The sequence below is a fragment of the Emys orbicularis genome, chromosome 5 (assembly GCF_028017835.1).
Source record: "Emys orbicularis isolate rEmyOrb1 chromosome 5, rEmyOrb1.hap1, whole genome shotgun sequence".
NCBI classification, from domain to species: Eukaryota; Metazoa; Chordata; order Testudines; family Emydidae; genus Emys; species Emys orbicularis.
Genome location: NC_088687.1, coordinates 96,303,427 through 96,319,121, shown reverse-complemented (window position 1 = coordinate 96,319,121; position 15,695 = coordinate 96,303,427). Strand labels below are relative to the sequence as shown.

The following is a 15,695-nucleotide window of genomic DNA, read 5'->3' as shown; positions in this document are numbered from 1 at the left end:
CTGTTTTAAAAAAACAAGAGCATCTGTGCATTACATTACATTCGAGTTTTTTGTTGATGGTGGGTTTTGGGTTTTTTTGGTCAAGTCAGTTGATGCACAAATTTATTCAGAAGCCTTTTGTATTTTTTAAAACCTTTTAAGTAACTTATTGAGGTATCCTAAATGGGCATGAAGCATTGTGAAAGTACCAGCTTTATTAAGAACTCATCATTTTTGGTACATGCTAACTGCATAACATAGTAACTTTGATAAAAATGACAGTGATGTAATTTAAAGGCTGTCCTGGTGGAGACACTTTTACCAGTTGACCCTGACTTTGTCATCCTGAGCTTCACCCAGTGTTGTTGCAATGTTGTGATCTGTAGTGATGTTATGATGACAACTAGTGCTGGTAAGGTCCACTGCACTCTCCAGGAACCTCTTTGCAAAACGTTTTTTATCCTGATCGTTCTCTTTGTGATCATAATATTTGTGTGATGGTTTCACATCAATGCAAGATTTACAGAACACATTGGTCATGTTCAAAGTCCATTTTATGAAAAAATAAAACCTTCAGTATCATGTGGGCTCTCACTTTTTTGGTACACTAATACAAAAGGATCTGGATATTTCTAAATCTGGAGCTGCTTAGCACAAGCAGGGCCAAGTTGGGTTCTGAATGTCTGTTGTACTCACAGTAATTCCTGTTTGCTGTGGTTTTTGTTTTTCACTTGGATTGTGAGGATAAATAAGTTCTACCTTTTCACCTGCCAATTGACTAACTTTCTCCTCGTTAGTGTTGTTTCGGAAAGCTCCACCTCTCACACTGTCCCTGGTGACTTCCTGAAAATCATTAATGAAGACACAGCCTAGGATAATGCCCCCTTCCCAAGAACCATGGCTTTGCTAAGATTGTCATCTCCTTGGGCAACTTTCAGGAGCCTGGGAGGGTTGGAAGGTGAAGAGAATGATGATTGTCCTAGAGGAAATCCATCTTCCCATTCCCCAGGACAATTTATTTTCTTTATTTACAAAAAAAGAGAGATGGAGTCCTGAAACAAACAACTGACAGATCTCCCCTCCATGCCTATCATCTACCTATGTCTCAAGCTTTTGATGTCATGTTTACCATTGCAATATGGTCCTGATTCAGGAAAGTATTTAAGCACCTGATTAAGTCCATCCCTATTCAGGATATCTTGACTTTAAGCATGAACTGAAGTTTTCTCCTGAACGTGGCTGCTTTCCTGAATCAGAGTCTGTCTGAGCACTGTAAACATCATAATAACAATTTTGTACCATCAGAGCTTCCGTCATTTATTTAATTTATATTTCATTCGAATCAATGCATTTCTTGGGTGGTTGGAGCTATTCATCTGTTTGCCTCATGCTTCACAATATTCCCAAGATGAACCAGTATCATTTTTGTTGTTGTGTTGCTTAACTACTTTTTGGCCAACTGCTTTTCTCCAAGCTGAGAATAGTTTCTAACTTTATAGATTCATACAGATCACGTTAGAAGTTTCTTGTGTGACCAGTGGAGTTGTAGGAACATTGGGTGCCAATCCAGGTGAGCTTGACTGTCTTGGTAGCACCCTCGCTCACCTATATCGCTGAACAAAAATTCTGCTATTGCCTTAATCTCGCACACCTATTTGTGTGATGTGACTAAAACATAGCCTGCCTTACGGGTATTTTTAGTAAAAGTCACGAACAGATCACGGGCAGTAAACAAAAATTCACGGCCCGTGATCTGTCCATGATTTTACTATGTACCCCTGACTAAAACTTGGGGAGGAGGTGTGGGGGATGGCGACGCATGGCCCGGAACCCCTGCTGATGCTGGAGGGGAGAGTTGGTGGGGCCGGCAGGCTCCTTACCTGGATCCACGCCTCCCCCAATCCTCAGCAGGAGCAGAGTTTGGGTGTGGGAGGGGACAGGGAGTTGGGGCATGGGATGGGGTGAGGCGGGCTCTGGGCGGCGTTTACTTGGGTGGTTCCCCGGAAGCAGTGACATCCCCCTCGCTTAGCTGCTAGGCGGAGGCCTGGCTGCCTCCACCTGTAGGCACTGCCCTCGCAGCTCCCAGTGGCCACGGTTCCCAGCCAATGGGAGCTACGAAGCCACTGCTCTGAGTGGAGGCAGCCCGCAGAGCTGCCAGGCACACTGGCTGCTGCAGAAGTCACGGAGGTCACAGAAGTCACGGAATCCGTGACTTCCGTAATCTCTGTGACAAACCCCCAACCTTAGTTGTAAGCAAAACTCCATTAAGTTAGGGGACATCAACACACTGGTCTATTGCAAGGATTCTCAGATTTTGTCATAGCACAGACCTCTCCTCCCATTTGCTGTCGCATGGGCACCTTAACGCTGACAGCTGAATAACGTAGACCGTTAGCTACAGCAACTCTTCAGGTAGAATATAGAGGAGTGGCATGATGCGTATTTAACTGTGTTTAATATGAAGTTTTTGTTTCTGAAAGAACAAATCACTGCATCTCCTTTTGTTCTTCATATAATTTGTATCCTCCTCCCACACCTCTTCTGTTTCTCTCCCTGGCTCCCCTTCATGTGCTTCTCTGTTGGCTGGCCCAATCCCTTCCGCCCTACCTACACTTACTTCTTGACACTTGGTGCCCATCCGCCAGGATGTGCTGCCTCGTTACCTCATTTCCTTCTCTTTTGGATAGTCTTCTCCAAAGGGCGATTGACAGCTCCAGTCCCACTGGCACTCCAGTCCCTGAGGACATCCTGAGGACATCCTGTTATATCACAGCCGCCCCTAGTAGAGGTGGCTTGAATGACTCATCTTCTTTGCTATCAGCTGCTTTTGCAGGCCTCCAGACTCTTCTTTAAATTAACCACCTAGATTCCTATAGAAGCTACTAGAAACACGGAAGAGATTCAGCACCATATGTCCTTTCAGCTGTTCTGCAAGCCACCGGTAGGAACCACAGGTTGAGAATCTGAGTCTGTTTCTTTAGCCCAGGCTGTTTAAAATATTGCCTGTTTGTTTTTTTTAATTATTTTATGTTACATATCCAATTCATGGAGCAATGTAGGGAATTATTAGAGTCCACTAGGGCCTACTGAAATAAACACAACTCAAAAAGTGCAGCTCCTATTAAATTATTAGTATTTGAGCCCATTTTCTGTTCTGTTTCCTTCTGAAATTTTTTGCTTGCAAAATTGCAAGAATGTATGAGGTTTTTTTGTACGTGGGTACTTTAGGGTACAGGAAGGCCTCTGCCTTTTAATTGCAGCATGAGATTTCTTTTTTCAATGTTTAACATTACATTATTCTTCACCTTTTTAAGACTTCTGAAAGAATTTAAACAAATGCTATGAGGACTGGTGGGTTGCTGTTGAACTGATATTTAAAGGCATTATTATAAGTTCATACAAATTTAGGTCACCACATGCTATCATTGAGTGCTAATTTTAAAACAATTCCTTTTTCAGAATGCAGTTGAGAACAGTAAGGACGTCTCTAACTATTTTTGTTCGGTGTGTTGTAGCCATGTTGGTCCAAGGATGTTAAACAAACAAGCTGGTCCAATCTTTTATTGGACCAGCTTGTTTGGTGAAAGAGACAAGCTTTCAAGCTTATACAGAGCATTTCTTCAGGTTTGGGGAAGGTATTCAGAGTGTCGCAGCTAAATACAAAGGTAGAACAGATGGTGCAAGAACACATGTGAGGTGCCGGAGATAGTTCCTCAGTTTTTTTGAAGTCTTAACCCTCTGACTACTACATATAACTCCAAATATGCTAAACAGCTCGGCAGAAGGATTTCAGAAAAACTGAGGAACTATCTCCTGCACCCGTGTGTGTGTGTGTGTGTGTGTGTGTGTGTGTGTGTGTGACACTACAAAACGACATAGTTGCACTGGCGCAAAACTCTAATGAAAACATGCTGCACCAGCACAAAAGGTTTATACCAGTGCACTGTAATCTGATAACATACAGATGTGTGTTTCCTTGATTTAGAGAGGGCCTAAGTCATTTTATGAGAATCCATTGTAGCATAATAGGGTGACCAGACAGCAAGTATGAAAAATCGGGACGGGGGTGGGGGGTAATGGGCGCCTATATAACACACAGCCCCAAATATCGGGACCATAAGCATCTTTATACTGGTATAAACTGTATCCACACTTGTATTGTATTTTCACTATGCACAGCTAGGGCACTGTAGCATCGTAGTGTAGCTGCTCCCAGCCATGATAGAAAGGGTTTTTCCATTGATGCTAGTAATTCATCTCTTTGAGCAGCGGTAGCCAGGTTGACAGAAGAATTCTTTCATTGACCTAGTGTGTCTACAATGGGGGTTAGGTTGGCATAGCTATGGCTTTGGGGGGGGGGGGGTGGGGTGCGTGCGTGTGTGTGTGTGTGTGAACTTCTCACACACCCTGAGTGTGATAGTTATGTCAGCCTAACTTTTTAAGTGCAGACCAGGCCTAGAGCATTGCATTTATACAGTTAAGTGGTTTAAAAAAAAAAAAAAAAACTTGTGTAGATCAGCCCTACAAGTTAATGTTTTTAATCAGTTTGAGTAAATGTCTCTTTCTTAACAGCTAAATGTTAGCACTTGGGATGTTACCACTTCACTTTTTTTATCCATCAGCACTAAATTTCCCAGGCTCTACATGACCTGAACTTTTAATTTTTTTTAAAATGTGTCTTTTAAAGCTATCTTTCTGGCCACCTTTATGTAGCATAAAAATGGGCACAATTCCTTTTTTTTTTAATTCACTTTTAATTTTGATGTTTGATTTTTTTTTTTAATCTTGAGTACAAGCAAATCCTGATTGACTTGTGTTTTGATTTTTTTATATTCGTGTTTTCCAGAGCAAATTTTAATGTTACTATAAATCTCCGAAAGAGAACAATAAAGGAAATGTTTAAAAAAAAAAAAAAAATCTTAACAATAGCAGCATTAGACTGTAATAAATCTTAAGACAAAAACTGTTTTGCAAACTGGTAAGTAAGTCATGCCCTTCATTTAATAGGTGTCTTTCCAGCATAGCAAGGTTTTTCTTTACGTAGTTTGACTGTTGTAAAAAGGTGAATCTGTGTAACTAGTCTCAGCACAGACAACCAGATCCCACCATTTGAATGGAGTTTGAGCACACACACCACCAGCCACTGTCATCTTTGTAACAGAGAGATGATAAAGTGTTTCACTATTTCTGATTGCACTGTCCATAGTGCAGTTGTGCAAACAGTAGTGCTTTCAAGGGGTATAATAGGTGGCTTGCCCCTTAAAGATTAAAGGCCTGGGGTCAACTAACCCTGATTACTAAAGAGGCACACCTGAGCAAGAATCCCAATTTTCCTCAAGAGCAGCAGGAAGCTGTAGAGTCCTCAGGGAGAAGTGGGGGTGGAGGGGAGTTCAGGAAACTAGAGTGAGAGGCCCCTGCAGGGAAGACACCCCAGCTAGGAAGCTATATAGCAGGGAAGACCCTGAGACACAGGGGAGTTTGGATCTGTGTCCAGATTGAGGCTGGAAGGAAGATTGTGTTTGATTTTGAACTTTAAGTTAACAGCCTTCCTGAGGATCTGGTTTATGTTACTGGACTTATGAAAACCTCTTTTTGAGTTCGAGGCACCAAGAGGAGAAACGGAGGTGAGGGACTGCTTGCAGGGCTGCTGTGAGCCCACCAGAGGGCACCTGGGAACTGGAAGGGCCACTCCATGACAAGGGGCTTGACATTAAAGCTGGGGGGAAAACACAGAGGGTGTTAATGAGGCCGATTTGCTAGTCAGATGTTCTCACTCCATCTATGATGTATGTGTCTTAGACATTAGTGTGAAGTTGAAAGGTTAGTTACACTGAAGCATTAACTTTAACTTTGTGTTCTTGTACAAAGTGGAAAATAATCATTCACCTCAAGCATAGCTTTTCAGTAAAAATGCACTAACAGCCTCAGGCGATCATATAAGTTGATTCAAAGTCCTTGTGAAAGTACAACTGTAACATACAGGGGATGGAAGGCTTCATGTAATCTTTCTGTCTAGTTCTAGTTACATTACAACTGATATTTTGCTCTCTGCACATTTACATAGTGCTGAAACTCTGCCTATTGTTTGTCCATACCAATGCTAATCATTTTGAAATAATGTCATTGGAGAAATACTGATCTAAAGATATTCAGAGAAGGTTACATGGCTTAGTAGGTTTTTTTTTCAAATTTCCCACTACAAAAATGTAATTTAATCCAAAATATTTGTAAGCAGTCACACTTCTTCATCTTCCTATTAATATTCTTTATTGGTAACACCCATGAGAAATATGGGTAAGTTGTAGAGACAGAACCTGAACAGACTGATCCTGTGCTAAGAAGAGGCTAGCAGTGGTACGGTAAGCAGCTTGGCACATGTATGCCAATATGGTTTCCGGGCTATTTGAAACACACAATCCCAAGAGAGTAGAGATAGAGCCTTGCCTCTAACTCCTTCCATTTGAACTGAGTCTCTGGCCAGAATAAAAACATGTTTATTTTAGATCACAGAAATTATTGGAAAATTGTTGTACATATTTGTTTAATATGGGTAGAAATAAACACATCTGCCTAGTTGGTGCAATGTTAATTCCAGGTGGAGCTGTAGCTGTGATAGAAGTGAAACAACAAATGTGTTTTTTATCACCTTAAAATGGGGATACAATTGTTAGATAATTCTGTTTGTCAGAGAAATGACAATACACAGGAAAGGACTAATACATTGGAAGGAGGGAGTAAGTTTGACTCTTTAAAACCTACATACACTATTATGTGCACATATAGAGGGGGGAAAGCAGTATAAAAATACATTTATAAAATTACAAATATCATCTTTACATGGAATGTTGTGGCAGAAATTATTTGGAAAAAAAACTACTACTCCTTTCTAATGCCACTTGGGATGCATCCTTTCCTAACAAAGGTGATTATATTCAATAGGCTATATGGTGCCACCGGATTTTAAGCAGAAATCATTTATTTTACTGGGGAGTTCTGCTAGAAAACTGGTGGTAGGCTGAGGCCCAAGTAATCAATGAGGAAATAAGAAATTACCTTAAATATTATTTCTTGGCAGTGCTTACATATATATAGAATGGCTTTGTGTTCCAGTGCTTTACAATAAAATCAAAGCCAACTTTAAGTACATCTTTTGGTGAACAGAGACGGCAGGAGAGGCTGTTCATTTTATGACAGCATCTTTTCAATTTTTTTCCTAATACTGAAAACAAAACTTCCTAAAAATCCTGTATTTCAGAACCCAGCTCCACTCTATTAAGGGCCAGAGCTTCAGATGGTTTATATCAATATGGTTCCTTTGACTTTAACTGAGCTACACCAGGTTACACCAGCTGAGGACCTGGTCCTACGGAGAAAGATGGAGCCTGGGCTACTGGAAGTTGTAATTTCCACACCTTTTTGCATTTGAGATTAGGATGTCGACAATCTAGTTTATCGTGCATGAGTTAGATGCAGCCCTGAACTAGAGAAATTTGGACACAGCTGTATTATTTAGAGGTCGGGGGGAGTTATTTTGCCATCCCCTACGCCCATAATATACAATGAAACATACTGTCATGTCACTAGGTGAAACTGCAATGCAACAGTGACTTAAATATTAATAGTGTTTTGGACTTTTAAACTACTTTTATGAATACAGTGACTATTTCTATAGGACACTATCTAGTACAGGTTACATTAGGTTAATCAAAACAGAAGGTACTGAATTTTAGAGGTAAATGTTTCACTTAACAGTAGTCTGAACTATGTGACTTAATTGTAGTGTGACAGTATCTAAAACTTCCACTTATCAGTTATCTCAAAGAACTACACATTCTTCCATGCTGGTTGTATTTTTGACAAGGCCCTGCTATGCTAACATGGGAGCAAACTTGAGGTAGCAGAAGGGCTAATTTTAATATAGACCTCAGTGTCATCTTTGAGAATGTATTGATTTTATTCTTCACTGCAAGAATTGTGGGCTAAAACTGTGTGTGCTACTGTTTATTTTTCCCAAAACTTTTATAGTTTTACTAAGTCTGTGCTACAGCTTAATTTAAATGTCTGAAAGGCAGAAGATTGACTGATTCTTCCTTTAAGCCTTGTGTTGTGCTTGGAATGCACACAATAGAGCTAAAGGAAAAGTCAAAAGGATTACAAAAATAGTGTTCTGCCCCAACGTATCTCCAGGGGCAGAGTTTTTAATCAATTTATTTATGCTGCATTTTCCATACCTCCCCATCAACAACACAGAGCTTGTAACTTCCTCTTAAGTTTCTTGACTGCACAATCTTCAATGTTCAAAGGCCATTGAGCTTTGCCTCTTGTATGTCAGCACAACACTACCCTTCTGATATTAGTTTAGTAGAAAGGTGTGAATGTATATTTGTCTTTCAATCCATTCAATGAAGTGTGACACGTTGCTATAAACTCCAGGTCCCAAAACTTTGGAAAAGCAGACGGAGCCCCATGAGGTTAAACCAAACAATGTCCAGCGTCCTGCAGGCTGCTCACAAACGAGAGGTCCTCCACTGTCGCCCTGTAATGGGAGAGGGAAAAACACAACCTGTGGATGTTACAGCCAATGCCATTATGGCTCAAGCTATATCTGAGTTTCTATAAAAATCTGCTTTTCATGACTAATGCAGCTGTAAAAATAGGTTTCAGCTTATCTATACAAAAGCATACAAACTGGACCGCTAATATTTTGAAACAATGTCAATAAGGTTTGGTTGGCTGGTATGTTCATACAAAAAAATAAATATTCACACCAACTAAAGAAAAAAAATCAGCCTACTACTTAACACACACTACTACTTAGAGGCTTTAAGCAGTAGATCATATGTTTTAGTTTACTGCCCATGACTTGTCCATGACTTTTACTGACTAAACAAAAATTCATGGCCCATGACCTGTCCATGACTTCTACTATGTAGCCCTGACTCAATCTGGGGAGGGGTGGCCCAGGGAGGCAGGTGCCAGCGGGCAGCCCAGGAGCTGTACTGGGGGAGGGGCATGGGGTGGCTGTGTGCCTGGGGGGAAATGGTGGGGCTGGCAGGCTCCCGACCTAGCTCCACGCCTCGCCAGAAGCAGAGACATCCCCCTCACTCAGCTCCTAGGTGGAGGCGTGGCCAGGCAGCTCCACACGCTGACTCTGCCCAGTGTGCCGGCTTTGCAGCTCCCATTGGCCAGGAACCGCAGCCAATGAGATCTGTAGGGACAATGCCTGCAGGTGGAGGCAGCATGCAGAACTGCTTAGTCACACCTCTGCCTAGGAGCTGAGCAAGGGGCATGTTGCTGCTTCCCAGAGCCTGCCTGCCTGCCTCCCCCCTCCTACCATACCTAAACTCTGCTGATGCAACTGGGGCAGGAGCCAGGCGCACCAGCCACTTCGGCGGTCATGGAAAGTCACGGACTCTCTGACAAACTTGCAGACAATCATAATCCATTTCAAAGTTGATTGTACCAATAGAAATAAATAATGGGTCAAAATGTTTGAGTCCATTTCTAAATAAGCACTATGAAAATTAATGTTATCTCTGTATCAGAACTAACCTCTAGTGCCTATTGAAATACCATAGGTGCTTAGACTTTTATTTAAAAAAATCTTCATGTTTCTACTCAGAAAAAGGCCTACCATGCAAGAGTCCACAGTTCCGGACTCATACCCTGCACATAACATCCTGCTGGTGATGGTCTTCATGTCAAAGTATGACTGGCATTGTTCTAGGGAAATAATACGAACTTCTCCTTCTTGAAGTTTAAAAGGCACTGAAAAAAAATCTGTATTAAAGTATGCACTGTAATGTATAGAAATACTTCTATTCATTGCTAGTTGAGATTGCAACATTCTTTTCTACTATAATAGGCTAAACTTAAAAATAGTAATGATAATAAAATTAGCTTTAAACATGTATTTAATATAAGAAGAAAAGCTTCTTTCCCCCATCCCCACCAGTACAGACCACCATGGAAGGCGGGGGGCGCGGGGGTAGTTTCATATACTCCCAGAAGTAAGGATTCACATTTCTCAAGCTCACAGGACAGTGGAATACGGGTGGAGATTGGCCCACCTTCTATTCCAGCGTGGGTAAGCATTTTAAATTGTGCTTCCAGCTAAATCAGACCAAGTTGACAGACTGGGAAGGGAGCCTTTAAAAGACATGTTATGGGATTTTTGAGAATGGGGGTTGGGAAGAAGGCATAATTAGGGAGCATATACTTGGAGCTCAAAAGCCATGTCCACAACAACACTGTCACCCTCATACTTGGTATAATAAACCCATCAAAGCTGATGGCGTTACTCTGGGGGCGTCTACGTGAGGGCTTAGTTCATGGCAAGCAGGGGTGTGACTCTAGCCTGCACACATGGGCTGTGTGCACCCTTCCCCTACACACTAAAAGTTCTCTAGTACTCAGGAGCTGCTGAAAGTGCACTAGGAAACATTTAGTGCATAGCAGCATGATCCACACAGCCACTTAGGGCACGTCTTCACTACCTGCCGGATCGGCGGGTAGCAATCGGTCTATCGGGGATCGACTTATCGCATCTAGTGAAGACGCGATAAAATCGATCCCTGATTGCTCTGCCGTCGACTCCGGAAATCCACCGCGGCAAGAGGCGGCAGTGGAGTTGACGGCGGCGCGGCAGCGGTCGACTTGCCGCCGTCCTCACAGCCAGGTAAGTCAACCTAAAATACGCCACTTCAGCTACGCTATTCACGTAGCTGAAGTTGCGTATCTTAGGTCGACCCCCCGCTGTAGTGTAGACCTAGCCTTAGTGTGTGGCGAGCTAGACTTGCCATGAACTAAATGCCTGTGTAGATGAGCCTCAGAGTGCGTATCAGAGGAGAGCAAGACCTATCACACCATTCATCCTGTTCCGAAGGGGCCAATGAAGACTTGTTCCCTGCTGTAAATCTCTGCCGAAACTCAAAGGTGAAGGAAAACTGTTAAACCTAGAGTACAAAGTACTAACCACTATGCAATCAAGATGAACACCTTTGTTTTATGGTGCTTAGTAACCTGTAACTTTGAAAGTGACGTCATTGACAACATGACAGCTCTGGCCAGCAAAAAAACAACAACAAAACAACCTTTTGCCTTTGTCCAATGAAAGATCATCACTGCATCATTAGGTCTGCTACCTTTAGACTAGGTGTATGCGGAAAGAATGGATTTGTTGTTTGTTAGCAGACTACACCAGTCAGTGGCATTTAAGTCATTGTTCCTATTCTCCAGAGTTCAGGGCTTACCTCCTTCCCCTGCTAATGATTACAATAAATAAAAAAAGAGAAATATTTCCACATCACTGGTACTTAAGAGCCAGGGCAGCCACAACATTTCCCCTATGCTCTGTGTCATGGGACCCTGGCCCTTACAATTAACAAAAACCTTTCTGGGCAGAAAAGAGGCACCCGGGGATTAGGTGGGAGGTGGGGTAAATAGTGGCACAAGGCCACAGCATGCTATAGAGAGTTTTGGTTAAAAAAAAAAAAAAATCTTGGTTAGTCAAGCAACAAGCCAAGATTTGAGCCTGAAGCTTTGCACACAGCTAACAACATTATCACCCTCTGAGCATTTGACACACTCTCAATATAGCTTCAAATGCAGCTTAATCAAGTAACAGACTACAGACGCCTCCTCAGGTTACGCAAACCCGACTTACGCAAATCTGCACTTACGGAAAAACTTCTGTAAGCTTGAAATAAGAGGGTTTTTTTGCGTAATGGTCGGTTATACGTTTCCGAGTTACGCAAGGCATTCTGGAACGGAACGCTTGCGCAAGTTGGGGAGCATCTGCATAGCCAGGATTTTCAGGTTATTTCCTCAGTAGAAGCTCCTGGATGGGCAGTACTCTTAAAAATCACATCATGTATATTGCTGCTGAAATATGTATTTAGCAGCCTAACTTTAGGCTTCTGATTTTGACAAGCTAAGCTCTAGCCACAGGTATTGCCTTTTGTGAATACATACAAATTATGTACAAGTGGCCTAATAAGGCACAAGTATATAACTAGAGGAAGACACAGTGGTTTGCAATTGGAGCCAAGTAGTTGATCTGGTTAGTAGACGGTTAGATTGCGCTAAAGAGTCTGGAAAGCATTCATCTTACTTTTGTTGCCCATGTGTCCCCAGCCTGTGATGTAGCAGTAGGTATCTGGCTCAACCAACTGCTCCCTGCTGGGTAAGCAGACTGGCCTTACATAACTTGTCTCGTTGATATCTTCATTTAGTTCTACAATGCTGATATCATAGTCAACTACTGCTCTGTTATAGCGTGGATGCAAGATAATAGTCTTCACCAGTCGGGTCTGCATGAAGATTGATGGATGATCCAGATTGTTTATACCAAACACCACTTTCCAGACTGCAGCATTTTCTCTCCTTTATAAGAGAGGGGGGGAAATGTAAATTTTCTCCTATAGTTCTTTTATACACAGTTGTATAATTGAGGACTTCTGGATACCTTTCTGCAATGCACTGATCACACAAGTGGTACTATATAACTAACAGAAATATTACTTTAAGAGGTTACACTAAAAATTAAGATCTTACCAAAACCACAAAATAATACTTTCTTTCCTTCAAATTTTCCACCCAAGGAACACAGGGCTAGATTCACCAGGGGACTTCAGGAGAGTGAGCCTGCAGAACGTCAAGTTTTGTGAATTCCACTGCGCCTTAGCTGGAATCAGGGGGCCTGGGGCAAATTGCCCCACTTGCCCCCCCCCCCGGTGGCCATGGCTGGATTTGCACATACCCACGAGTAAAAACTTATGCCTAAGTCCCCCATGTGAATCTAGGCCTCAGTGCTCAAACATTCATGAATTCACTCTTTCCTCACTCTTGTGATGTTAGAAAGTTTCATAGTTGTTATGTTATAGATGGATAAAGTGAAATACAGCAAGATTCAGATTTGCCCAAGGTCCCAGAGGAAGCCTGTGGAAGAACTGAGCAAAGTCTCCTGACTCCCATCCGTGTATTTTAGCTGTAGTACCATCCGTCTCTTGTTAGTTTGTGCAAAAGAAAGAACAATAATCTCAGGTTGCAATTAGGTCGTGGCAAATTTTAGAAAACAATTCCTGAATAAAAATACTGAAAAAGGCAAAAGTTACAGAACCATAATTGGGTGGGTGGTCACCAAATCACTAGTATAAAGTTATACCCAAAATAATCACTCACGTTTCCATTTTTAGTGAAAACCACAAGAAGAGTGTGTATGCTGTTTTGAACATGAAGCACCACATTAGAACATAACTTAGATCAAATTGCCGTGCCCCATCCCTGAGGTCTCCTATTATTTTTAAGAAGAGGCTGTATATATTTTAACTTTGATGGAGGCTGGTCCTTCCAGGCTCCTGTAACGTGCCAAGTGCCCTCAATTCCTATTGCCCTCAAGATGCTCAGTATAATTAGGGCAGGGCTAGGAAATCCACTAATGTAGTCTTTTGCCTCTGTCTTGCTTTGTCACTAAGCAATTGATTTCTATGTGCTACTCAAGCAACTCTGAATTTAACTTTGCAGCTCTTACGAGAGAGCTGTCCTTGTATTCAGCCACCAGCTAGTACCAAAAATATCATCACATCACTTTGCTCTATGTGGAAATTATGAAAGTTTGGTCGCTCCAGCCTTAGGTGTTGGGCCCCAAGATGTCAAGTGTCAGCAACCTAAGGTTGAAGATCACATGTCAATTTGACATTTAGGCATGACTGCCTAAGACTACGTTTCCATGATTGTATTTTTTAAAAATTGTAGCCATCATTACTGAAATTTGTGGATTTTTGCAGTTGAGGAAGGGGAGGTAATAGTGTCGAGAGGACTGAACCAACATCAGTGGAGCTGCATGCGAACCGCCACGTTAAAATGTGGGCTGTATTAGAGGCTAAGAGTATTAAATCACACGATGAGAACTAGTGGGAAGTCACAGGTTCTCTGACTTCCCTGTGGCTTTAAAAAAAAAAAGGAAGCATTCAGTATTTATATAGCTGGTTGAACATGGTTTTGTAAAGCTTGACTTCCTTTATAGTGACTGCGGCAGAAAGAAGCTTTGAAAATGCAAAAGTACAGCTCTTTCTCAGCATTGTGGTTTTCTGATTGCATAATATTTTTTATTAAAATAATGTAACATGCCATTGCTGACATTTCAGACTCTATCTTTTTTTGTCCCCATGACAAGACCATGGCTTTCTGTATGATGACAAACCACAAGGCATATTTATGTCTTACTATGTCTTGTGGGAACAAAGCAAGGAAGGATTTTGAAAATGCAGAGCCATGGGCAATGAAAAGTCAAAACATGAATATATTCTCCAACAGAAAAGAAACCTTTAAATTTTAAATTGATCTTAGGCGTTTTCATGGGATTTATTGCAAAATAGACTCGACAAAACCCTAGGGTACACAATGAGGAAACACTAGCAATGGCAAGAACATGGACTAGATGCTTTATGAAGTCTCATTGCTATTGTCTATGAGTATCTGAAAGCACGTTTGCTGTAATGCTCTCTGCGAGTGGCTGTAACACTTGTATACACATAGTCACTGCATGCTGGCTGACTGTCTTTGCCAAAATGCCTCTAACTAATAAGTCTCAGGATAAAAATATATTATCTGTTAAGATCACTTTAAAATTCCTCTTTAATTGCTTTTTTTTTTGGATTGGCACAATTTAAAATAATTTTCCAGAGACCATCTTAATCCACAATATAACATCATAATGTCAAACAGATAAGGAAACAGACGGGGCCCTCCAATTTATGAAAGTATACTTTTAAAACGATTTAACAACATAAGACCTCACATTTATAGTTTGGTGCCACTATAGGGTCAGAAGAGTGAGCATAACCTATTTCTTGTAATTTCACAGTGACAGATTCAAACAAGATATCGGTGTAGAAATTTACAAACCTTTTCATCCCAGCAATTTCAAATGGCCGGCATTTGGGATCCATTCTGGGACACAGAGTGTTCTTTTAAAGGAAACATTCTAGGTTTACACTGATGCAATATAGATCTATCCAGGGACAAATGAACGACTTCAAAAAGTCTAAGTGCTCTAGAAAGAAAACTTCCCCAAGCAGCTTCTCTCCTCACTCATCATTAACGGGTAATACCTCTCAACTGTCAAATTCTAAATGGTGCAATATTGTTGCTGAGGGCTCTAGGAAGAAGCCCCGCCCTTCAACTCAGCTTACCAAAGAAGTTCTTCCAAAACTATAGAAAGGCCTGGTCCACACTAACCCCCCACTTCGGACTAAGGTACGCAAATTCAGCTACGTTATTAACGTAGCTGAATTCGAAGTACCTTAGTCCGAACTTACCGCGGGTCCAGACGCGGCAGGCAGGCTCCCCCGTCGATGCTGCGTACTCCTCTCGCCGAGCTGGAGTACCGGCGTCGATGGCGAGCACTTCCGGGATCGATCCCAGAAGATCGATTGCCTGCTGCCGAACCAGGAAGTAAGTGTAGATGTACCCAAAGAGTCCAGCAACCGATAAACAGCATTAAGAGGAAATTCTGTTGACTAGTGTTTGTCTCCCTTTAAAGGAAAACAAATCAATTTATTGTAAGTTAGAAGTTACATTCTGGTCTTCCAGAGTGGGTTGTATGAGAAGAGAAGCTACTAACAGAAAAAAAATGTATCAGGTAAGAAATTTCTCATTGTGCTGCATAGCTTCTTTCCTCATTCATCTGCAATGGGGACTAGCGAGCAGTGAAT

The 15,695-nt window shown here is 41.7% G+C and overlaps 1 protein-coding gene across 1 annotated transcript in view; it reads right to left on the bottom strand.

The window, feature by feature from the left end:
- Window positions 1–8,332: 8,332 nt before the first annotated feature.
- Window positions 8,333–15,695, bottom strand: part of CORIN (corin, serine peptidase) — a 274,936-nt gene continuing 267,573 nt past the window's right edge. Inside the window, exons 20-24 of the mRNA XM_065405296.1 lie at window positions 15,452–15,515; window positions 15,174–15,214; window positions 12,092–12,363; window positions 9,614–9,759; window positions 8,333–8,515 (exon numbers count right to left, since the gene is read on the bottom strand). Of these exons, the coding sequence (XP_065261368.1) occupies window positions 8,333–8,515; window positions 9,614–9,759; window positions 12,092–12,363; window positions 15,174–15,214; window positions 15,452–15,515 (706 nt within the window). The remainder of the gene's footprint in view (window positions 8,516–9,613; window positions 9,760–12,091; window positions 12,364–15,173; window positions 15,215–15,451; window positions 15,516–15,695) is intronic.